This window comes from Panulirus ornatus, chromosome 44 (genome assembly GCF_036320965.1).
Source record: "Panulirus ornatus isolate Po-2019 chromosome 44, ASM3632096v1, whole genome shotgun sequence".
In the NCBI taxonomy this organism is placed as follows: Eukaryota; Metazoa; Arthropoda; class Malacostraca; order Decapoda; family Palinuridae; genus Panulirus; species Panulirus ornatus.
The window spans coordinates 6,039,440-6,065,222 of NC_092267.1; the positions used below are offsets into that span (position 1 = coordinate 6,039,440).

General features: G+C 42.9%; 2 protein-coding genes across 2 annotated transcripts in view; one reads left to right on the forward strand and one right to left on the reverse strand.

Annotated features, from left to right (window-relative positions):
* LOC139762691 (GATOR2 complex protein WDR24-like) overlaps positions 1-25,783 on the forward strand; it is a 458,282-nt gene that overhangs the window by 330,311 nt on the left and 102,188 nt on the right. The gene's annotated exons all lie outside the window — the stretch shown is intronic.
* Positions 355-24,711, reverse strand: LOC139762794 (uncharacterized). The gene is made up of 7 exons (XM_071687950.1): positions 24,493-24,711; positions 14,864-17,234; positions 13,819-14,067; positions 13,427-13,675; positions 8,705-10,921; positions 7,054-7,479; positions 355-545 (listed from the first exon to the last, which is right to left on the reverse strand). The coding sequence occupies exons 1-7, from the start codon at positions 24,547-24,549 to the stop codon at positions 355-357; spliced, it is 5,760 nt and encodes a 1,919-aa protein (XP_071544051.1). The 5' UTR covers positions 24,550-24,711.

Here is a 25,783-nt window from a genome sequence, read left to right on the forward strand (position 1 = left end):
AATCACCAATATGCACAGACGACAAATATATTTATCAACATCAAAATTTTGAATGGAGACCAGTACTAGCCAAGGTCACATCTGCCATCAGGCGATGGTGAAGAGGTTTTCAGGTTCTGCAAAACAAAGGCAAATGACACACCGTCGCTCTTGCTTATGATAACCCCAGATAGGATTTCTTTATTATGTTATTTGCCTTAAATCAATTTAAACATTTTTAATCACGTCATTGTGGATTGATAAATGTGCTTCTTGTCCAAAGTGGTTGATTGATGACTGGCGGTACATATTGATGAAGTACTTGATAAAGTTGTTGATGTGGTTAATAGGGTATTCGACAAAGTCATTGATGAACTACTTGATGTAGTTGATGAGGTACATGACGTCGTAGGTTTTCTTTTTCTGATGTGGTTTATGATGCACCTGTTGTTGATGTGGGTGACAGGGGACTTGAAGTCGTTGATGTGGATTATAGGGGACTTGAAGTTGTTGATGAATCATTTTTGTGGATGTGGCTAGTGGGGTATTTACTGAATATTTTGATGCTGGGGTATTTTACGCATATGTTTGTCAAGTACTTACCAGAGATTCTGGTGAGTCTGTTTTTATAGAATTGGTCATTGTACTGATGAGGGACTTGTCAAAAGTTGTTCACCAAGCACTTGTCAAAGTTGGTGATGAGGCACTTCCCGAAGATGTAGAAGAATATCCCGATATCATTGATCCGGTACTTCCCCGAGTTTTAGGAAAGTATTTGGCGACATTCTTGGATGAGGTACTTCTCAATGTTGCAGATAAGGAACTTTCTAATGTTGTGTATTTGGTACCTGTTGATTATCTAAAAGAGGTACTCGGACAACTTTTTAAAGGAGATACTACCAGGAGCCATTGATGAATTATTCCCTTAAGTTGTGTATGAGGTACTTCCAGAACTACTTGATGAGGCACTAACCGAAGTAGTTCAGCAGTTAATTTTTCTATGTTGTTGATGAGGAACTTGACGAAGTTGTTGATGAAGTACTTGCCGACGTTGTTGATGAAGTACTTGCTGAAGTTGTTGATGAAGTACTTGTCGACGTTGTTGATGAAGTACTTGCCGAAGTTGTTGATGAAGTACTTGCCGAAGTTGTTGATGAAGTACTTGCCGACGTTGTTGATGAGGTACTTGCCGATGTTGTTGATGAGGTACTTGCCGACGTTCTTGATGAGGTACTTGTCGACGTTGTTGATGAGGAACTTGACGAAGTTGTTGATGAAGTACTTGCCGACGTTGTTGATGAAGTACTTGCCGACGTTGTTGATGAAGTACTTGTCGACGTTGTTGATGAAGTACTTGCCGATGTTGTTGATGAGGTACTTGCCGATGTTGTTGATGAAGTACTTGCCGATGTTGTTGATGAAGTACTTGCCGATGTTGTTGATGAAGTACTTGTCGACGTTGTTGATGAAGTACTTGCCGACGTTGTTGATGAGGTACTTGCCGACGTTGTTGATGAGGTACTTGCCGACGTTGTTGATGAGGTACTTGCCGAAGTTGTTGATGAAGTACTTGCCGACGTTGTTGATGAGGTACTTGTCGACGTTGTTGATGAGGTACTTGCCGACGTTGTTGATGAAGTACTTGTCGACGTTGTTGATGAGGTACTTGCCGACGTTGTTGATGAGGTACTTGCCGACGTTGTTGATGAGGTACTTGTCGACGTTGTTGATGAGGTACTTGCCGACGTTGTTGATGAGGTACTTGCCGACGTTGTTGATGAGGTACTTGCCGACGTTGTTGATGAGGTACTTGCCGACGTTGTTGATGAGGTACTTGCCGACGTTGTTGATGAGGTACTTGCCGACGTTGTTGATGAGGTACTTGTCGACGTTGTTGATGAGGTACTTGTCGACGTTGTTGATGAGGTACTTGCCGACGTTGTTGATGAGGTACTTGTCGACGTTGTTGATGAGGTACTTGCCGACGTTGTTGATGAGGTACTTGTCGACGTTGTTGATGAAGTACTTGTCGACGTTGTTGATGAGGTACTTGCCGACGTTGTTGATGAGGTACTTGCCGACGTTGTTGATGAGGTACTTGCCGACGTTGTTGATGAGGTACTTGTCGACGTTGTTGATGAGGTACTTGCCGACGTTGTTGATGAGGTACTTGTCGACGTTGTTGATGAGGTACTTGTCGACGTTGTTGATGAGGTACTTGCTGACGTTGTTGATGAGGTACTTGCCGACGTTGTTGATGAGGTACTTGTCGACGTTGTTGATGAGGTACTTGTCGACGTTGTTGATGAGGTACTTGCCGACGTTGTTGATGAGGTACTTGTCGACGTTGTTGATGAGGTACTTGTCGACGTTGTTGATGAGGTACTTGCCGACGTTGTTGATGAGGTACTTTCGACGTTGTTGATGAGGTACTTGTCGACGTTGTTGATGAGGTACTTGTCGACGTTGTTGATGAGGTACTTGTCGACGTTGTTGATGAGGTACTTGTCGACGTTGTTGATGAAGTACTTGTCGACGTTGTTGATGAGGTACTTGTCGACGTTGTTGATGAAGTACTTGTCGACGTTGTTGATGAGGTACTTGTCGACGTTGTTGATGAGGTACTTGCTCGACGTTGTTGGTGAGGTACTGTCGACGTTGTTGATGAGGTACTTGTCGACGTTGTTGATGAGGTACTTGTCGACGTTGTTGATGAGGTACTTGTCGACGTTGTTGGTGAGGTACTTGTCGACGTTGTTGATGAGGTACTTGTCGACGTTGTTGGTGAGGTACTTGTCGACGTTGTTGATGAGGTACTTGTCGACGTTGTTGATGAGGTACTTGTCGACGTTGTTGATGAAGTACTTGTCGACGTTGTTGATGAGGGTACTTGTCGACGTTGTTGATGAGGTACTTGTCGACGTTGTTGATGAGGTACTTGTCGACTTGTTGATGAGGTACTTGTCGACGTTGGTGAGGGTACTTGTCGACGTTGTTGAAGAAGTACTTGTCGACGTTTGTTGATGAGGTACTTATCGACGTTGTTGATGAAGTACTTATCGACGTTGTTGATGAAGTACTTATCGACGTTGTTGATGAGGTACTTATCGACGTTGTTGATGAGTACTTGTCGACGTTGTTGATGAGGTACTTGTCGACGTTGTTGATGAGGTACTTGTCGACGTTGTTGATGAGGTACTTGTCGACGTTGTTGATGAAGTACTTGTCGACGTTGTTGATGAGGTACTTGTCGACGTTGTTGATGAGGTACTTGTCGACGTTGTTGATGAGGTACTTGTCGACGTTGTTGATGAGGTACTTGTCGACGTTGTTGATGAAGTACTTGTCGACGTTGTTGATGAGGTACTTGTCGACGTTGTTGATGAGGTACTTGTCGACGTTGTTGATGAGGTACTTGTCGACGTTGTTGATGAGGTACTTGTCGACGTTGTTGATGAGGTACTTGTCGACGTTGTTGATGAGGTACTTGTCGACGTTGTTGATGAGGTACTTGTCGACGTTGTTGATGAGGTACTTGTCGACGTTGTTGATGAGGTACTTGTCGACGTTGTTGATGAGTACTTGTCGACGTTGTTGATGAGGTACTTGTCGACGTTGTTGATGAGGTACTTGTCGACGTTGTTGATGAGGTACTTGTCGACGTTGTTGATGAGGTACTTGTCGACGTTGTTGATGAGGTACTTGTCGACGTTGTTGATGAGGTACTTGTCGACGTTGTTGATGAGGTACTTGTCGACGTTGTTGATGAGGTACTTGTCGACGTTGTTGATGAGGTACTTGTCGACGTTGTTGATGAGGTACTTGTCGACGTTGTTGATGAGGTACTTGTCGACGTTGTTGATGAGGTACTTGTCGACGTTGTTGATGAGGTACTTGTCGACGTTGTTGATGAGGTACTTGTCGACGTTGTTGATGAGGTACTTGTCGACGTTGTTGATGAGGTACTTGTCGACGTTGTTGATGAGGTACTTGTCGACGTTGTTGATGAGGTACTTGTCGACGTTGTTGATGAGGTACTTGTCGACGTTGTTGATGAGGTACTTGTCGACGTTGTTGATGAGGTACTTGTCGACGTTGTTGATGAGGTACTTGTCGACGTTGTTGATGAGGTACTTGTCGACGTTGTTGATGAGGTACTTGTCGACGTTGTTGATGAGGTACTTGTCGACGTTGTTGATGAGGTACTTGTCGACGTTGTTGATGAGGTACTTGTCGACGTTGTTGATGAGGTACTTGTCGACGTTGTTGATGAGGTACTTGTCGACGTTGTTGATGAAGTACTTGTCGACGTTGTTGATGAGGTACTTGTCGACGTTGTTGATGAGGTACTTGTCGACGTTGTTGATGAGGTACTTGTCGACGTTGTTGATGAGGTACTTGTCGACGTTGTTGATGAGGTACTTGTCGACGTTGTTGATGAGGTACTTGTCGACGTTGTTGATGAGGTACTTGTCGACGTTGTTGATGAGGTACTTGTCGACGTTGTTGATGAGGTACTTGTCGACGTTGTTGATGAGGTACTTGTCGACGTTGTTGATGAGGTACTTGTCGACGTTGTTGATGAGGTACTTGTCGACGTTGTTGATGAGGTACTTGTCGACGTTGTTGATGAGGTACTTGTCGACGTTGTTGATGAGGTACTTGTCGACGTTGTTGATGAGGTACTTGTCGACGTTGTTGATGAGGTACTTGTCGACGTTGTTGATGAGGTACTTGTCGACGTTGTTGATGAGGTACTTGTCGACGTTGTTGATGAGGTACTTGTCGACGTTGTTGATGAGGTACTTGTCGACGTTGTTGATGAGGTACTTGTCGACGTTGTTGATGAGGTACTTGTCGACGTTGTTGATGAGGTACTTGTCGACGTTGTTGATGAGGTACTTGTCGACGTTGTTGATGAGGTACTTGTCGACGTTGTTGATGAGGTACTTGTCGACGTTGTTGATGAGGTACTTGTCGACGTTGTTGATGAGGTACTTGTCGACGTTGTTGATGAGGTACTTGTCGACGTTGTTGATGAGGTACTTGTCGACGTTGTTGATGAGGTACTTGTCGACGTTGTTGATGAGGTACTTGTCGACGTTGTTGATGAGGTACTTGTCGACGTTGTTGATGAGGTACTTGTCGACGTTGTTGATGAGGTACTTGTCGACGTTGTTGATGAGGTACTTGTCGACGTTGTTGATGAGGTACTTGTCGACGTTGTTGATGAGGTACTTGTCGACGTTGTTGATGAGGTACTTGTCGACGTTGTTGATGAAGTACTTGTCGACGTTGTTGATGAGGTACTTGTCGACGTTGTTGATGAAGTACTTGTCGACGTTGTTGATGAGGTACTTGTCGACGTTGTTGATGAGTACTTGTCGACGTTGTTGATGAAGTACTTGTCGACGTTGTTGATGAAGTACTTGTCGACGTTGTTGATGAAGTACTTGTCGACGTTGTTGATGAAGTACTTGTCGACGTTGTTGATGAAGTACTTGTCGACGTTGTTGATGAAGTACTTGTCGACGTTGTTGATGATGTACTTGTCGACGTTGTTGATGAAGTACTTGTCGACGTTGTTGATGAGGTACTTGTCGACGTTGTTGATGATGTACTTGTCGACGTTGTTGATGAGGTACTTGTCGACGTTGTTGATGAGGTACTTGTCGACGTTGTTGATGATGTACTTGTCGACGTTGTTGATGAAGTACTTGTCGACGTTGTTGATGAAGTACTTGTCGACGTTGTTGATGAAGTACTTGTCGACGTTGTTGATGAAGTACTTGTCGACGTTGTTGATGAGGTACTTGTCGACGTTGTTGATGAAGTACTTGTCGACGTTGTTGATGAAGTACTTGTCGACGTTGTTGATGAAGTACTTGTCGACGTTGTTGATGAGGTACTTGTCGACGTTGTTGATGAGGTACTTGTCGACGTTGTTGATGAAGTACTTGTCGACGTTGTTGATGAGGTACTTGTCGACGTTGTTGATGAGGTACTTGTCGACGTTGTTGATGAGGTACTTGTCGACGTTGTTGATGAGGTACTTGTCGACGTTGTTGATGAGGTACTTGTCGACGTTGTTGATGAGGTACTTGTCGACGTTGTTGATGAGGTACTTGTCGACGTTGTTGATGAGGTACTTGTCGACGTTGTTGATGAGGTACTTGTCGACGTTGTTGATGAGGTACTTGTCGACGTTGTTGATGAGGTACTTGTCGACGTTGTTGATGAGGTACTTGTCGACGTTGTTGATGAGGTACTTGTCGACGTTGTTGATGAGGTACTTGTCGACGTTGTTGATGAAGTACTTGTCGACGTTGTTGATGAGGTACTTGTCGACGTTGTTGATGAGGTACTTGTCGACGTTGTTGATGAGGTACTTGTCGACGTTGTTGATGAAGGTACTTGTCGACGTTGTTGATGAGGTACTTGTCGACGTTGTTGATGAGGTACTTGTCGACGTTGTTGATGAGGTACTTGTCGACGTTGTTGATGAGGTACTTGTCGACGTTGTTGATGAGGTACTTGTCGACGTTGTTGATGAGGTACTTGTCGACGTTGTTGATGAGGTACTTGTCGACGTTGTTGATGAGGTACTTGTCGACGTTGTTGATGAGGTACTTGTCGACGTTGTTGATGAGGTACTTGTCGACGTTGTTGATGAGGTACTTGTCGACGTTGTTGATGAGGTACTTGTCGACGTTGTTGATGAGGTACTTGTCGACGTTGTTGATGAGGTACTTGTCGACGTTGTTGATGAGGTACTTGTCGACGTTGTTGATGAGGTACTTGTCGACGTTGTTGATGATGTACTTGTCGACGTTGTTGATGAAGTACTTGTCGACGTTGTTGATGAAGTACTTGTCGACGTTGTTGATGAGGTACTTGTCGACGTTGTTGATGAGGTACTTGTCGACGTTGTTGATGAAGTACTTGTCGACGTTGTTGATGAAGTACTTGTCGACGTTGTTGATGAAGTACTTGTCGACGTTGTTGATGAAGAAGGTGTTGGTGCTGGAGGTGTTGCTTCTGTTGCGATGGTCGAAAGTATTATGGTTGTTCCACCAAGACGGTCAATGTCTTCCTGTATATTGTTAATCTCTCGTCGGATGATGGTAATTTGGACAGTGACCACAGTCTGGGTTTCATCAGCAATGCCGAGAGCCTCGTTCACACTCAGCTGAAGGTCGACTGTGACCGGCATCGATCCGCTGGCGATCGAGTTTGTAATTGTCCTCACGCGATCGATCTCCGCCACCAGATTCTCAGTGAGGTTTATTATAGTCTCGGTGACGTTGTTTCTGATGGCATTCTGAAGGTCGGACATCCGCTGGGCTAGATCGTTGAAGAAGGCTACATTGCGACGTTTTCTTCTACCATTAGTGACAGTGTCAATAGCTGCATTAACTGCTTCCAGCTCATCTTCCAAGTCTTCTAATACGTTATTTGCGGTGATTAAGGCGTTGAAGTTTTCAATTTGATTTTCGACTTCTGCGTAGAGCACCTGAAGTAAGTCGTCGGAGGTTGATGTCGTTGTCGTGGTTGTGGTGGTTGATGAGGTACTTGTCGACGTTGTTGATGAGGTGCTTATCGACGTTGTTGATGAGGTGCTTATCGACGTTGTTGATGAAGTACTTGTCGACGTCGTTGATGAGGTACTTGCCGACGTTGTTGATGAGGTACTTGCCGACGTTGTTGATGATGTACTTGTCGATGTTGTTGATGAAGTACTTGTCCGACGTTGTTGATGAAGTACTTGTCGACGTTGTTGATGAAGTACTTGTCGACGTTGTTGATGAAGTACTTGCCGACGTTGTTGATGAAGTACTTGTCGACGTTGTTGATGAGGTACTTGCCGACGTTGTTGATGAAGTACTTCTCGACGTTGTTGATGAGGTACTTGCCGACGTTGTTGATGAGGTACTTGCCGACGTTGTTGATGATGTACTTGTCGACGTTGTTGATGAAGTACTTGTCGACGTTGTTGATGAGGTACTTGTCGACGTTGTTGATGAGGTACTTGTCGACGTTGTTGATGAGGTACTTGTCGACGTTGTTGATGAGGTACTTGTCGACGTTGTTGATGAGGTACTTGTCGACGTTGTTGATGAGGTACTTGTCGACGTTGTTGATGAGGTACTTGCCGACGTTGTTGATGAAGTACTTGTCGACGTTGTTGATGATGTACTTGTCGACGTTGTTGATGAAGTACTTGTCGACGTTGTTGATGAAGTACTTGTCGACGTTGTTGATGAGGTACTTGTCGACGTTGTTGATGAAGTACTTGTCGACGTTGTTGATGAGGTACTTGTCGACGTTGTTGATGAGGTACTTGTCGACGTTGTTGATGAGGTACTTGTCGACGTTGTTGATGAAGTACTTGTCGACGTTGTTGATGAAGTACTTGTCGACGTTGTTGATGAGGTACTTGTCGACGTTGTTGATGAAGTACTTGTCGACGTTGTTGATGAAGTACTTGTCGACGTTGTTGATGAGGTACTTGTCGACGTGGTTGATGATGTACTTGTCGACGTTGTTGATGAGGTACTTGTCGACGTTGTTGATGAAGAAGTTGTCGACGGTGTTGATGAAGTACTTGTCGACGTTGTTGATGAAGTACTTGTCGACGTTGTTGATGAAGTAATTGTCGACGTTGTTGGTGAAGTACTTGTCGACGTTGTTGATGAAGTAATTGTCGACGTTGTTGGTGAAGTACTTGTCGACGTTGTAGATGAAGTACTTGTCGACGTTGTAGATGAAGTACTTGTCGACGTTGTAGATGAAGTACTTGTCGACGTTGTTGGTGAAGTACTTGTCGACGTTGTTGATGAAGTAATTGTCGACGTTGTTGATGAGGTACTTGTCGACGTTGTTGATGAAGTACTTGTCGACGTTGTTGATGAGGTACTTGTCGACGTTGTTGATGAAGTACTTGTCGACGTTGTTGATGAAGTACTTGTCGACGTTGTTGATGAAGTACTTGTCGACGTTGTTGGTGAAGTACTTGTCGACGTTGTTGATGAAGTACTTGTCGACGTTGTTGATGAAGAAGGTGTTGGTGCTGGAGGTGTTGCTTCTGTTGCGATGGTCGAAAGTATTATGGTTGTTCCACCAAGACGGTCAATGTCTTCCTGTATATTGTCAATCTCTCGTCGGATGATGTCAATTTGGACAATTATAAGGCTCTGGGTTTCATCAGCAATGCCGAGAGCCACGTTCACACTCAGCTGAAGGTCGACTGTGACCGGCATCGATCCGCTGGCGATCGAATTTCTAATTGTCCTCACACGATCGATCTCCACCTCCAGATTCACCGTCGAACTTGTTATAGTCTCGGTGACATTGTTTCTGATGGCATTCTGTAGGTCTGACATCTGCTGGGCTAGATCATTGAAGAAGGCTGCATTGCGACGTTTTCTTCTACCATTAGTGACAATGTCAATGGCATCATTAACTGCGTTCAGCTCTTGTATTAGTGGTTGTATGACGTTATTCAGCTCAAACAAGGCGTTGAAGTTTTGAATTTCCTTTCCGACTAGCGCGTAGAGCACCCGTAATAAGTCGGTGGTGCTTGAAGTCTGTGTCGTGGTTGTGGTGGTTGAAGTTTCTGTCTTGCTTAAGATGGTGGTTGAAGTTTCTGTTGTGCTTGTGGTGGTTGAAGGTTGTGTCGTGCTTGTGGTGGTAGTTGAGGTTTCTGTCCTGCTTAAGGTGGTGGGCGAAGTTTCTGTCGTGCTTGTGGTGGTTGAAGTTTCTGTCGTGCTTGTAGTGGTAGTTGAGGTTTCTGTCGTGCTTAAGGTGGTGGGTGAAGTTTCTGTCGTACTTGTGGTGGTTGAAGTGTCTGTCGTGCTTGTGGTGGTTGAAGACTGTGTCGTGCTTGTGGTGGTGGTTGAGGTTTCTGTTGTGCTTAAGGTGGTGGGTGAAGTTTCTGTCGTGCTTGTGGTGGTTGAAGACTGTGTTGTGCTTGTAGTGGTAGTTGAGGTTTCTGTCGTGCTTAAGGTGGTGGGTGAAGTTTCTGTCGTGCTTGTGGTGGTGGTTGAAGTTTCTGTCGTGCTTGTGGTGGTTGAAGTTTCTGTCGTGCTTGTGGTGGTGGTTGAGGTTTCTGTCGTGCTTAAGGTGGTGGGCGAAGTTTCTGTTGCGCTTGTGGTGGTTGAAGACTGTGTCGTGCTTGTGGTGGTGGTTGAGGTTTCTGTTGTGCTTAAGGTGGTGGGTGAAGTTTCTGTCGTGCTTGTGGTGGTTGAAGAATCTGTCGTGCTTGTGGTGGTTGAAGATTGTGTCGTGCTTGTGGTGGTGGTTGAGGTTTCTGTCGTGCTTAAGGTGGTGGGCGAAGTTTCTGTCGTGCTTAAGGTGATGGTTGAAGATTTTGTCGTGCTTGAGGTGGTTGTGGTGGGTGGAGGCTGTGTCTTGGTTGTGGTGGGCGAAGGCTGTGTCTTGGTTGTAGTGGGTGGAGGCTGTGTCTTGGTTGTAGTCAGTGTAGGCTGTGTCATGGTTATAGTGGGTGGAGGCTGTGTATTGGTTGTGGTGGGCGGAGGCTGTGTCTTGGTTGTAGTAGGCGGAGGCTGTGACTTGGTTGTAGTGGGTGGAGGCATTGTCTTGGTTGTAGTGGGTGGAGGCATTGTCTTGGTTGTAGTGGGTGGAGGCATTGTCTTGGTTGTAGTGGGTGGAGGCATTGTCTTGGTTGTAGTGGGTGGAGGCTGTGTCTTGGTTGTAGTGGGTGGAGGCATTGTCTTGGTTGTAGTGGGTGGAGGCATTGTCTTGGTTGTAGTGGGTGGAGGCATTGTCTTGCTTGTAGTGGGTGGAGGCATTGTCTTGGTTGTAGTGGGTGGAGGCATTGTCTTGGTTGTAGTGGGTGGAGGCTGTGTCTTGGTTGTAGTGGGTGGAGGCTGTGTCTTGGTTGTACTAGTTGTCACTCGCGGGGTTGTTGGTGTCGTCATCGCTGAAAACAATTAATCATTTGTCAGTTTCCTTACAGATGTATAATTCCAATAATGATAGTAACCATAATGGGATTGATAGCAATTCCTGTACCTTGTTTCCTTTCCCGCCTTAGGGAGGTAGCGTCAGGAGTAAACGAAAATTGGCCTTACTTGCACGCATGCACTCCCAAGATTTTCAACTATGATGTACCGAAATCAGAGGTCATCATCTATATATAAGACCCATAGTCTCCTTCACCGTACGAGTTCGTTCTGTTCGACACTCCAAAGCATCCGTCACTCCGCCCTTCCTATTTCGTTCAGTCTCCTCTCTTCATCTTTCATCCCTTCACTTCTAGGACTTAGGTCCTGAATGTCAGTCTCTTTTCGCTCATCCTCTCCATATCCCCGAACCTTTTCAAGTATACGCTTGTCGATCCTTTTGTCGTTAAAGCGTTTCGTTTCCGAGACATTCACCTCCTACCTTTATTTCTATACCTAAGACCCACGACAGGAATCCATACAACACTACAGATGCAACTGTATTTTGAAATGTATTTGTCTTTATCCTCAGAGACATCGGTGGTGTCCTTTGTTCAAGTCATCATCCAATGTTCACTACGCCTCCAGTTCACGGTACTAAAGCTCTCCTTTCTCTTACGTCTTCCGTATTTAAACTTGCACTCAGACCATCGTGTGTCATCCAGCTGCATATGGCATCTCTATCAACCCTATTATACTCACTCGTTCCCCAAGAATCTTTCACACGTACTCCGAAAGGCAAATAATTGATTCGCCTCTGCCTCTCCGTAAACAGTACTGTACCTTCTCAAATTAACTGCTCTGTGCTCAGTGGCCCATTCTCAATCGCCACACTCCCACAAGGCACACCAGGTAATGCCTTGGACTCTCACCACGGGTAGTACATATCTTGAACAACCTGTTTAACCAATGAACAACACTGCTCCAACGTCTCTCGAGAATCTCAACTGCGCCTCGATCCACTACTGTTGCTTTACCACATATCATCTAGTGGATCCCTTCACTTCCTCTTATGTTATCAACAACCCCATTCATTTTGACTATCGCTACACATTCCACCTCGTTACAGACACACCTTATCCGCCTCCCCGTCATTAATTGAACAGTCCTTCAATATGTTCCGTCCACTTTCCTCACTGTCAACCTCATTTTGGTCATGGTATCCTCCACCCAAAATATCTTCTCATTCTCTCTTAAGGTCATCGATACTTTCCCTCTCCAATCTCTCACCTGCCTCTGTTTTGCAGCTCTTTTATCTTTCTCTCGATCTCCCGCTGCTTGCTCTTGCATTCCTCCTAGTCACATGCACTATTTCCCGTGAATATTGTCCATACGTCTAAATCATCAGCAGCTATTCAGTTTCCTCATTCCACTGCTTCCTATGTCTTCTTTTACATGCACATGACATGCACTTCACCCGTTCACTTAAGCACCGCTTCCGAGCAAGATCAATTGCCCACTTCTCACATATGTTTGTCGTTTTTTCTTACCCTTAGCTTTCCTACTCTCCTCCACCAAGAATTGATCACACGTTCTACCTGCGGACCTTCTCAGGACGTTCATATCCATTTGCACACCTGACGACGCATGATCCAGCGACTGTCCATGAAACTCTTTGTCTTTTATCGAACAGATAAAAGGTGGATTCTATTCCTCCTTTTGTCTTCCCTCTTCCTATGTTATTTCTTCATCAAAGAACCACCTCAGTAACTCTTTTTTATTCTTCTTATTCTTTTTCTTGTAGTCTATATCTCTTCTTGTGTCTGGACTTCTACAATTAAGGATTCTTTTGTCATGTGTCGTGTCTGTCACTCTATAAAGAAATAAGAAATAATGCCTGTCGACCCAATCCCCACTTACCCATCTATGCTAATGTACAGACCTTTTCTTAAACACAGTATTCCCGATCACGTTTTCTCTTTCAGTAAACCAGCTAGGCATCTCTCCTTTTCTCTTTCAGTAAACCTGCTAGGCATCTCTCCTTTTGTTTAAACCATGGTCCTCATACCCTCAAATCATTAGTTTTTACTGCCCCATCATCCACCCGTGCATTTAGTACCCCTGAGGCACTAATTCTCGATCCTTTGCATCATGCCTGTCAAGGAACTCGCTCAGCTTCTGCCAAACTACATTCGTTTCTACATTCCCCCTCTACCAGGTGAAAGAACATTAACATCCAACCCCCTATCTCTCGTACTCTCACTTAAATGCTCACGAACCTTAAACTCTCTTCCTTGTGCTCTTTCACTAAGTCCTACAGTACTACTAATTGTAGAATTTGCACATTATGATATTTATTACAACTGATATTAATGACCACAAATCTTATTAGGAATCATGAATATCATAATTATCATGATTACAGTAGGAGCATTGATAGTTACTATTGATAGTTACTGTAATCATGGAAAAGATTGGTTGACGATTTTGATAGTGAGTATTCATGATGATCAGATAATGAAGCTAAGGATCGGAAAACTCACCAGGAAGACAACAATGGCAGCGTTTGCCCTTGCACCCCTTCTTCAGAAGCACACCTTTGCAGTGCTTCTTCTTCTCAACACAAAAGCCCCCACCGTGCTCACACTGAGGTCTCAATTTGCACTTTTTGGCACAGCAGACGCACTCCTTCTTCCGGCATCCTTTGGCTATCACGCGTTCCTTCTTGCCACATGCATCCTTGCATACACCTTTGAATTTCTTGCACTTCGGTTTAGCAGAAGCGGCGCAAGCTGAAATATGTATATAAATATATCAAAGTACTCAATATTATCAATATGATGCTCATATTTCATTCAGAAATACAATGATAACAGGGTAAGAGAATGACAATGTCAATATGCAGATGATGAAGCCAAGTGTTGATAAGACTCACCAGGAAGACAGCAATGACAGCGTTTGCCTTCGCATCCCTTCCTCAGAAACACTCCTTTGCAGTGCTTCTTCCTCTCAACACAAGTCCCTCCACCGTGCGCGCACTTGGAACCCATTCTGCATTTCTTGGCACAGCAGATGCACTTCTTTCTCCTGCATCCTTTCGTGATCACGATTTCCGAGCTGTCACACTTCTTCTTGCATACACCTTTGAACTTGTTGCACTTTTTTTTGGCCGAAACAGCACAAGCTGAATGATAGACGAATGTGTTTACAGAGAATGCATTATATTGCAAGGGGACCTTAATACAAGGGGTCTGATGCATGGGTGATGAGGTTCAAGCCGAGTAAATGTAAAGTTATGAGGATGGTTAACTGTGAAAGGAGTGAGTGTGATTATCTAACAATAAACAAGTCGCAGGAATCTTTGCAAGAGAAAGACTTGGCGGACAATACTATTTTCAAACAGAGCTCCATCTTAGGCTAATAGTTAATGAGATCTACTGTTTATAAGGAATTATTCAGCAAGCTGTTCACGTCATATATAAGGCTCCGGATACATTAATGCCACTCTAAAATCCGTCTCTTTCACCATTTGTCACTTTCTTTAAAGCCAACACCTGATACATACGACCTCTGCCGTTCCTGAAACCACATTGATTCTCGCACATTTGACCCTCTGTGCATGCCACCACCCTCATTTGCCCTGGCTCAAACCACTGACAGTCCACACCATCCTCAACCTGACATTAGGGCTGACACACCTTCCTCAGCCAGACATTAGTGCTGACACACTTTCCTTAGTCGGACACACTAGTACCCACACCCTCCTTAGGCAGACACTAGGGCACCCACATCTTTCTCAACCAGACACTAGGGCCCTCATCTTCCTTAGCCAGACACTAGGGCCCTCATCATCATCAGCCAGGCGCTAGGGCTGACAGACCTTCGTCAAGGAGACACTTGGGCCCACACCTTACTCAGCCAGAAGCTAGGGCCCACACATCTTCCTCAGCCAGACACTAGTGCTGACACACTATACTCACCAGTAAGGCAGCATCCGCAAACAGACCCCTTGCATCCGTCCACCACTTTGGTCTTGCACTTGAGCTTCTCTGTGCATCTTCCTCCTTGAGTTGCGCATTTCTTAAGCTTCTTACATTTCCTTTTGTTTGTCTTGTCCTTCGTCTCTCCAGGCGTCTCCTCCGTCAAGGGAATTTTGCCAAATGCTCTATGGGTCTTGGCTCGTCCCTTTAGCCAAAAATTGACCTCTCCTCGATCTTTGTCCTTTTCTCCTTTCTTGTATTTGTTTTCGTCGAGATTTTTCTTCCCTTCCTTCTTCTTTTTAACTTTGGACTTCTTGTCTTGTTTACGCTGTTTCTTCTTTCTTATTTTTCTTCTTCCAGACTTCAAATGATCTCGGTTTTTTCTCTTTTTTTCATTTGTCTTCTTTGTCTTCTCTCGTTCCTGACGTGACTTTGAGCTGACATTTGTATCTTTTGAGTTTCTTCTTTTGCTTTTGTGTGAATTTTTCTTTCGTTTTCTCTTAAGGTTTTTCTCCGATTTCTTTTCTTTCTTTAAGTGTTTTCTGGACAGTTGGCGAAGCCTACCATCCGTGTTCTTCACGTCACTTTTTGTCTTCTTCTTTGTCTTGGTTTGACCTCTTATTGTGTTTTTGTTTTGTCTCGCCTTAATACGTCTTCGCTTTGGCTTTTTGTTATTCTTATTATTTCTTGTCGTCAGACTAGACATTGTTGATTTCCCCTCATCTTTATTTCTCTTATTCTTTCTTTTGTTCTTCTCATTTTTATTTCTCATAGTCTTTTTTTCGTTCTTCTCATCTTTATTTCTTACGTTTTTTCTTGCCTTCTCATCTTCATTTTTCACATTATTTCTTTCTCTTTCGTCTTCATTTCTTACGTTTTTTCTTCTTTTCTTGAGTTCTGTTTTCGTTCCTTTACGTCGTAGTTTATATTTTCTCTTCTTTTGTATATTTTGTCGTCTAGTCTCATTCCTCTCTTCTCTTCTTTCCTTGTGTTCTTTACTCACTCTTTCTTTATATATTTTGCTCTTTATTCTCTTGTTATCCTTATTTCTTGCATTATTTCTCGCTTTATTTCTTGTTTTATTTCTATCTTTATTTCTCCTCTTCGCTCCATCATTAATCACCTTCTGTCTGTTGCCTTTGCTTCCCACAGCACCTCTCTTGCTGTGGTCGGGATGGCTGGCTGAGCGCTGTGGCTGTTGACGTGAGTGTGGCTGTTGCCGTGGTTCTTGACGTGGCCGTGGCCGTTTCCGTGGCTGTTGTTGTGGCTGTGAATGTTTCCGTGGCTGTTGCCGTAGCTGTTCCCGTGGCTGATGCCGTGGCCTTTGCTGGGGCCGTGGCTGTTGCCGTGACTGTTTCCTTGGATTCTGCTGTGGCTGTTGCCGTAACGGTGGCTGTTTTCGTGGCTGTTGCCGTGGCTGTTTCCGTAGATTCTGCTGTGGCTGTTGCCATAGCTTTGGCTGCTTCCGTGGCTGTTTCCGTGAATTCAGCTGTGGCTGTTGCCGTGGCGGTGGCTTTTTCCGTGACTGTTGCCGTGGCGGTTTTCTAAGCTGTGGTTCTTTCCGTGGCTTTAGCCGTGGCTGTTGCCGTGTCTGTTTCCGCTGGTTCTGCTGTGGCTGTCGCCGTGGCTGTGGCTGTTTCCGTGGCTGTTGCCGAGACTGTTTCCTTGGCCGTTTCCGTGGCTGTTGCCGTGGTTGTGGCTTTTGTCGTGGCTGTTTCCTAGGCTGTGGCTCATTCCTTGGTTTTTGCCGTGGCTGTTTCCTAGGCTGTGGCTCATTCCTTGGTTTTTGCCGTGGCTGTTTCCTAGGCTGTGGCTGTTTGAGCGGGCTGTGCTGTGGCTGTTTCTGTGGCTGTGGCTGTTTCCGTGACTGTTGTCGTGGCTGTTGACCAGGCCGAGGCTTTTCCCGTGGCTTTTGCCGGGGCCGTGGGTGTTGCCGTGACTGTTGCCGTGGCTGTTTCCGTGGGTTCTGCTGTGGCTGTTGCCGTGGCTGTGACTGTTTCCGTGGCTGTTGCCGTGGCTGTGGCTCTTTCCGTGGCTGTTGCCGTAGCTGTTGCCGTGGCTGTTTCCATGGGCGTGCAGGGGAGGCGCAGCAGACGGGGCGTGAAGCCGGACACCTGGTCTGGGGAAGGATCCGTGTGCAGTCTTGCCCTTCCTTCATGGAGACACACTCGCCCCCGGCCGACCTGCATCCTTCCATCATTCCCTCCCTCGTTTCCCTGGCTCCTCCATCACCCTTCCTAAGGCTGCCTCTTCCATCACGGTACCTACGGCGACCTTCTCCCTTACCGTACCTAGGGCGGTCTTCACCACTGTTGTCGAGGCGACCTTCGGCAGTTTTCCGGCTTAGATCTCTCTCCCCTCCTGCAGTTTCCTGGCGGTAATATATGTATTTGATAGATACATATCCTTGGGAACTCTTTCTTCATATATTATCTTATGTATATATATAGATATATATATATATATATATATATATATATATATATATATATATATATATATATATATATATATATATATATATATATATATATATATATATATATATATATATATATATCTTCTTTTTTCTTTTACACTATTTGCCATTTCCCGCGTTAGCGAGGTAGCGTTAAGAACAGAGAAACTGGGCTTTGAGGGAATATCCTCACCCGGCCCCCTTCTCTGTTCCTTCTTTTGGAGAAAAAAAAAATAATGAGAGGGGAGGATATATATATATATATATATATATATATATATATATATATATATATATATATATATATATATATATATATATATATATATATATATATATATATATATATATATATATATATATATATATATATATATATATATATATATATATATATATATATATAAGTATATAAGAGGTATAAGTTTGTTGAGTATTCCTGGTTAATTATATGGGAGGGTATTGATTGAGAGGGTGAAGGCATGTACAGAGCATCAGATTGGGGAAGAGCAGTGTGGTTTCAGAAGTGGTAGAGGATGTGTGGATCAGGTGTTTGCTTTGAAGAATGTATGTGAGAAATACTTAGAAAAGCAAATGGATTTATATGTAGCATTTATGGATCTGGAGAAGGCATATGATAGAGTTGATAGAGATGCTCTGTGGAAGGTATTAAGAATATATGGTGTGGGAGGCAAGTTGTTAGAAGCAGTGAAAAGTTTTTATCGAGGATGTAAGGCATGTGTACGTGTAGGAAGAGAGGAAAGTGATTGGTTCTCAGTGAATGTAGGTTTGCGGCAGGGGTATGTGATGTCTCCATGGTTGTTTAATTTGTTTATGGATTGGGTTGTTAGGGAGGTGAATGCAAGAGTTTTGGAAAGAGGGGCAAGTATGAAGTCTGTTGTGGATGAGAGAGCTTGGGAAGTGAGTCAGTTGTTGTTCGCTGATGATACAGTGCTGGTGGCTGATTCATGTGAGAAACTGCAGAAGCTGGTGACTGAGTTTGGTAAAGTGTGTGAAAGAAGAAAGTTAAGAGTAAATGTGAATAAGAGCAAGGTTATTAGGTACAGTAGGGTTCAGGGTCAAGTCAATTGGGAGTGAGTTTGAATGGAGAAAAACTGGAGGAAGTAAAGTGTTTTAGATATCTGGGAGTGGATCTGGCAGCGGATGGAACCATGGAAGCGGAAGTGGATCATAGGGTGGGGGAGGGGGCGAAAATCCTGGGAGCCTTCAAGAATGTGTGGAAGTCGAGAACATTATCTCGAAAAGCAAAAATGGGTATGTTTGAAGGAATAGTGGTTCCAACAATGTTCCAACAAGGAGATGTTTGAGGACAATATGTGGTGTGAAGTGGTTTGATCGAGTAAGTAACGTAAGGGTAAGAGAGATGTGTGGAAATAAAAAGAGCGTGGTAGAGAGAGCAGAAGAGGGTGTTTTGAAATGGTTTGGGCGCATGGAGAGAATGAGTGAGGAAAGATTGACCAAGAGGATATATGTGTCGGAGGTGGAGGGAACGAGAAGTGGGAGACCAAATTGGAGGTGGAAAGATGGAGTGAAAAAGATTTTGTGTGATCGGGGCCTGAACGTGCAGGAGGGTGAAAGGATCGATGTGGTATACCGGGGTTGACGTGCTGTCAGTGGATTGAATCAGGGCATGTGAAGCGTCTGGGGTAAACCATGGAAAGCTGTGTAGGTATGTATATTTGCGTGTGTGGACGTATGTATATACATGTGTATGGGGGTGGGTTGGGCCATTTCTTTCGTCTGTTTCCTTGCGCTACCTCGCAAACGCGGGAGACAGCGACAAAGCAAAAACAAAAAAAGAAAAAAAAAGATATATATATATATATATATATATATATATATATATATATATATATATATATATATATATATATATATATATATATATATATATATATATATATATATATATATGTACATATGTATATATATATATATATATATATATATATATATATATATATATATATATATATATATATACATATATTATTATTTTTTCTTATTATACTTTGTCGCTGTCTCCCGCGTTTGCGAGGTAGCGCAAGGAAACAGACGAAAGAAATGGCCCAACCCCCCCCCCATACACATGTATATACATACGTCCACACACGCAAATATACATACCTACACAGCTTTCCATGGTTTACCCCAGACGCTTCACATGCCTTGATTCAATCCACTGACAGCACGTCAACCCCGGTATACCACATCGCTCCAATTCACTCTATTCCTTGCCCTCCTTTCACCCTCCTGCATGTTCAGGCCCCGATCACACAAAATCTTTTTCACTCCATCTTTCCACCTCCAATATGGTCTCCCTCTTCTCCTCGTTTCCTCCACCTCCGACACATATATCCTCTTGGTCAATCTTTCCTCACTCATTCTCTCCATGTGCCCAAACCACTTCAAAACACCCTCTTCTGCTCTCTCAACCACGCTCTTTTTATTTCCACACATCTCTCTTACCCTTACGTTACTCACTCGATCAAACCACCTCACACCACACATTGTCCTCAAACATCTCCTTTCCAGCACATCCATCCTCCTGCGCACAACTCTATCCATAGCCCACGCCTCGCAACCATACAACATTGTTGGAACCACTATTCCTTCAAACATACCCATTTTTGCTTTCCGAGATAATGTTCTCGACTTCCACACATTCTTCAAGGCCCCCAGAATTTTCGCCCCCTCCCCCACCCTATGATCCGCTTCCGCTTCCATGGTTCCATCCGCTGCCATATCCACTCCCAGATATCTAAAACACTTCACTTCCTCCAGTTATTCTCCATTCAAACTCACCTCCCAATTGACTTGACCCTCAACCCTACTGTACCTAATAACCTTGCTCTTATTCACATTTACTCTTAACTTTCTTCTTCCACACACTTTACCAAACTCAGTCACCAGCTTCTGCAGTTTCTCACATGCATCAGCCACCAGCGCTGTATCATCAGCGAACAACAACTGACTCACTTCCCAAGCTCTCTCATCCCCAACAGACTATATATATATATATATATATATATATATATATATATATATATATATATATATATATATATATATATATATATATATATATATATATATATATATATATATATATATATATATATATATATATATATATATATATATATATATATATATATATATATATATATATATATATATATATATATATATATATATATATATCAAGGCATGTGAAGCGTCTGGGGTAAACCATGGAAAGCTGTGTAGGTATGTATATTTGCGTGTGTGGACGTATGTATATACATGCGTATGGGGGGGGGGGCCATTTCTTTCGTCTGTTTCCTTGCGCTACCTCGCAAACGCGGGAGACAGCGACAAAGTATAATGAAGGAAATATATATATATATATATATATATATATATATATATATATATATATATATATATATATATATATATATATATTAGCTTTTTTTTTTTTGGAGGGGCACACAGACACTATCCATCTTCAGCCAAGTTGATTAATACTAAACAATAGATGAATATATAGAACACAAACAAAGAATGGATCATGTCTTCAGGGGATTATAGGTGTGGGGGGTAACGAAGGTAATATTCTGATCTGGGTAACACGTTCTCTTGAAGCTCGAGTTTGGGTCGAGTAGGGCGGTTTAGTACTAACTCCGTGGGTCAACTGGAGGAGTCGCATGGAGGTTGAGAATCAGGCCATGTGGTGTGTGGTTGAGAGAAAACATACGGTCCTAATTCGTCATGAATTTTGAAGGGATGATATTCTCATCCGTACATGGCTTCTATCATCTGGGGCATTGTAGGGTCATGGCATTGTTCTATTATCGTGTTCTCGGATTGAGGGAGAGTGTGTGAAAGGAGAATGTTGAGGGTAAATATGAAAAAAGCACGAGGAAATAAGTGCTTTAAATACCTGGTAATTGTCATGGCAGCGAATGTGTAGAATGAGAGGTCATTATAGGGCGAAAACAGGTACGTATATAGTAGTGTCGACGATGCTGTATAGATGTGAGGCATGGGCTATAGACAAGAATGTTCGGAAGAGGGTGAATATACTGGAAATGAAATGTTGGAGGACAATATGTGGTGTTAGGAGTGTTGATTGAGTGAATGATTTTAGGGTAAGATAGAAATGTGGTAATAAGAAGACCATTGTTGAAAAAGCTGAAGAGGATGTGTTGAAATAGTTTGGACAAATGCAGAGAATGATTAAGGAGAGGTTCACGAAGAGGATATATGTGTGAGAGGTGAGGGCAATAAGGAGAAGCAGGAGAATAAATTGGAGATGGAAAGATGAAGTGTTTAACATTTTGAATGATTTATGCCTGGACAGGCAAGAACGTGGGAGGAGAGCGCGGGATAGATTTAATTGGAGTGATGTAGTATACAGGGAGCAACGTCAGCTGGAGACAGTGTGAGCTGATGAGGCCGCAGAATGAAGTACCTTACAGGAAAGAAGCAAGTCCATTGGGCGAAGCTGTATCACTGGGGGTAAAGTATCGTCAGGAACAAATCACACAACTAAGAAGACTACTTTTCCCTGCTACTGAAGGTAGGCCTTTAGAAAAGTGCTGGTAATTAAGTAACTGTGGAACATGAGAGAATGTCTCTTAAGATGGTTCAACTTACGGTACATAATATATTGACAGGGTATATCTCATAATGGTATACCTCATGGTATACATAAGAGAGTATATGGCATGATGTTATAACTAATAACATCAACTTATGGCACATAATATGTTGACAGAGGGGATGACCACAGTATGTGTTGGTCACTACCAGGTGAAGGTATGAGGCTACATGTTGTACAGTATGAGGTAGGCTTGGTGTACACTACAAGCTACAGCATGATTGAAGACTCCTAGCTGTTGTGTAGTTTTGCAAGACTATAGGCTACTGTATGAGGTAGTGTTGGTGTAGACTACAAGCTACTGTATGAGGTAGTGTTGGTGTGAACTACAAGCTATAGCATGATATAGGGCTGCTGAAGACTACTAGCTGTTCTGTGGTCTTGTGAGGCCATAGGCTTCTGTATTAGGCAGTGTTGGTGTAGACTACAAACTATAACATGATGTAGAGATACTGAAGACCACTAACAATCCTGTGGTCTTGTAAGGCTACAGACTACTGTATGAGGTAGTGTTGGTGTATAATAAATCCTACAGCGTACATAGGTATGTATTAAACAATATGCACAGGTGTCCCGGGGTAATATTTATCAAGGCTGCTGTCAGAGAAAACATACGTCCAGTTGTCCGTATTCTTGGGGAACCATGTAGTCAGTATTCATTGTCGATGAGGTCCGTATTCACTGTAGGTGAAGTCAGTATTCACTGTAGGTGAGATCCGTATTCACTTTAGGTGAAGTTAGTATTCACTATAGTTGAAGTCAGTATTTACTGTAGGTGAAGTCAGTATTCACTGTAGATGAAGCCTATTCACTGCAGGTGAAGTCAGTATTTACTGTAGATGAAGTCAGTATTCACTGTAGGTGAAGTCAGTATTCACTGTAGGTGAAGTCAATATTCGTAAGGGGAGTACACAGCTCCTACATTCCGGTAGCGAAACCAATAGGCCATCACACATCTATCATGCTAGAAGATACATACACCCAATACACCTCTGCAGGCTGTCATACTTCTATCATCGAGAAGGCAGTCAGACTCATACTATGCTGGGGGAAATCATACTAATAGCATAACAGATGTTATCATACTTATGGCATAGCAGACATTATCATACTCATAGCATAAAAAATGTTATCATACTCATAGCATAGAGGAAGCTATCTTACTTCCAGGAGGCTATCGTACCTCAAGCATGACCGGTGGGGTTGGAGGGGGCTATCATACTACTTGGGAAAGGCAAGGAAATGCTGGACTATCACTCTTTTAAGACTGAGGTAAAACACACTGTCCTAAGTTCATGCAATCGATGTATGGAAATGAAATGATATTTTTTGTCTCACTCAACAAAATTTCATAAAACCAGAAACAAGTGTATTTCTCGATTAATCTCTAATCTACAATGAAAAGTTAAAAATGAAAACTTCTTAAAACAAGAAATTTGGTTTCATATTTGGTTGATCTCTAACCTACAGTGAAAGATTAATGTTTTAGTTCTATAAACAGAAAGGAAAGCGTTTCATAGCTCGATACTGATCACTGTGAAAAATTTAGACGAAAAACCCCAAAGACGAAGAACCCCAAATAAAGATTGAAGATAATCACAGGAGAAAAACGTCTAGATAAGGAACATGAAGATTCGGACCCAGATAATGTAATATTCAATTTGTCCCCACTAACAAAATCCAAGACCTTATCATCAGTGTTAGCCAAGGGACCAGAATGTGCCTCTCCTCTCACAACACTGAATTTGACTCACTTATCTTTCTCCTCAGGTAGAAACTTGAGAGGTTTCTCAAAGGATATAAAAGTGGAAAGAAAAATTTCCAGTTTTAATTAGGAAAATGGCATAATGTAGTCCCTTGGCTAACATTGACTCTATAGCCTTTCATAAACTTACAGAGGACGTGTCGAACACAATATTGTCCACCTACTTCACAACAAAGTCCCTTTAGCTATCCAGCATGTGAAAACCGATGTTAAGAAACAATGAGTATCATCTCTTTGTTCCTTTGAATTCATGTAAATTTGAACTCAATGTCACTTAGGAAGCTATCAGTTAACCACATGAATAAAGCGGGGATAACGTTGTGATTGTAAGAGAAGTAGATAAGAGTCAGTAGAATTACTTTAATCCATCTTGGGTTTGTCTCGCGTTTAGTTCATAATGAATTATTCTGTCTCGTGAGGTATATAGCCCGTTCATTAAGAAAAATGAAATCCTTATTTTTGCTACACTTCGTCCAAACGCAGTATGGACAATGTCGTAGCTTTGCGATTTATAGATTCCATAACTTAGTCTTTTGTGGAACTTCTGCTGCAGAGGCAATAATTGAAAGTACCGGCAACCGAGAATGATTTGAAATATTATCTGTGAACCGGTTTCCTTCGCATTTCCGGGGGCTTTTGAAAATTCTTGTAGGTGACATTACATAACTTTACAATGTTCACAACAAGTCATATTCATTTATAGTCTTTATGGTCATGAAGGGTGAGGAGATAAGTTCTACCTGGAGTAGCAGAATCATGCAGAAGAGAAGGAGGTGGACCACTCCGATGGACCTCATGACGGCGGTGTCCCTGGGTCAGTCATGTACTGACCACCGGTAACCTCTGTACCTCCTGGCTGCTGTACGATCCGTGGTGGTCAGTTGAAGAGGCCAGGTTCTGGACGGTGGCTTTTAGACACTGCTACACTCTGTCCTGCCCTCCCAGAGTCAGCATTGAGACTCGGCACCCACCTCACAACCTTATATCTCCGGGTTAATCCACTGCTTATCACGTATGACCCCAGCTTGGCAGGTGTATGGGCAGTGTCCACGGCAGCGGGAAACATACATCCTTGTCTGTGCCGCACATGATCACCGCGGGATTGATGAGCCTCTGTACCCAAGCCGGACTCCCATATGTAGTTATGGAAGTGTGACACCAGCGATCTCGTATATCCTCTATCACATAATATTACCAGAATGAGAAAAGAGATCACAAAAAGAGTACGACCGAAGGGCAAATAAAACTGATCTCTATACAAGGATGTAAGAGAATTGTATGACTTTAATATGTACATTTACATGTAAGTTGGTAAGAAAAAAATTAGTTTGCATCTTTAGGGAGATACAAGCAAATGTCACAGTGATTTTTCTTTCTCATCAAAGTTTCGAGATATGTTCATCTCATAATCAGAATCCGTAATTTGAAGCATAATTTATGACCTAATTGACCACGTTCAAACAATTTACATCAACATATATGATAAATGTAAACAGATGCAATGCTAAGATTTAGGTGAAAACATTTTTCAAAAGATAAAGAGTATGTAAAATCCTGAATGCTTTTCATAACAGATCAAACAATAACTAAACGTAATATAATTCAGTACAGGATGAATTGTCAACAACGGCTGCTTATATTCTCATCTTGAACACAGATTTCATTATTCAGTTCCATTGCTACATCCAAAATTAATAACAAAATCGTTTCTGATTAGAGGAATTACTATAGCTTCTCCGGTGACCTCAAACATATGCAAAACTCGGACTTTTAAGTGAGAGTTAGTGTATAATACACAAAGGTGTTGATCCACTCTCACTATAGAACTGGAGCTTTGAGCTTCACAATGTATTCAACATTAGAACTTGAATACCTACGTTTCTATATAGAGTCATTGTTGTGAGAGCACAGGGCGCCATATCTCTATGTTTAAAGAACGAGCTAATCGAGAATTTGTTACGAAAAATCTAAAGTCAGTTTGAGGATAAAATGTGTTTATGATCTTCCTTAAATGTTTAAAGTTATATCTTA

Bases quoted from the DNA above. Each gene is read 5' to 3' on its own strand.
- LOC139762794 (XM_071687950.1), bottom strand. From the start codon at position 24,549: ATGAGGTCCATCGGAGTGGTCCACCTCCTTCTCTTCTGCATGATTCTG. The intron at 14,068-14,863 runs GTGAGTATAGTG...TCTATCATTCAG, and splicing joins TTGCGGATGCTGCCTTACTG to CTTGTGCTGTTTCGGCCAAA. The intron at 10,922-13,426 runs GTGAGTTTTCCG...AATTGTTTTCAG, and splicing joins CTGCCATTGTTGTCTTCCTG to CGATGACGACACCAACAACC.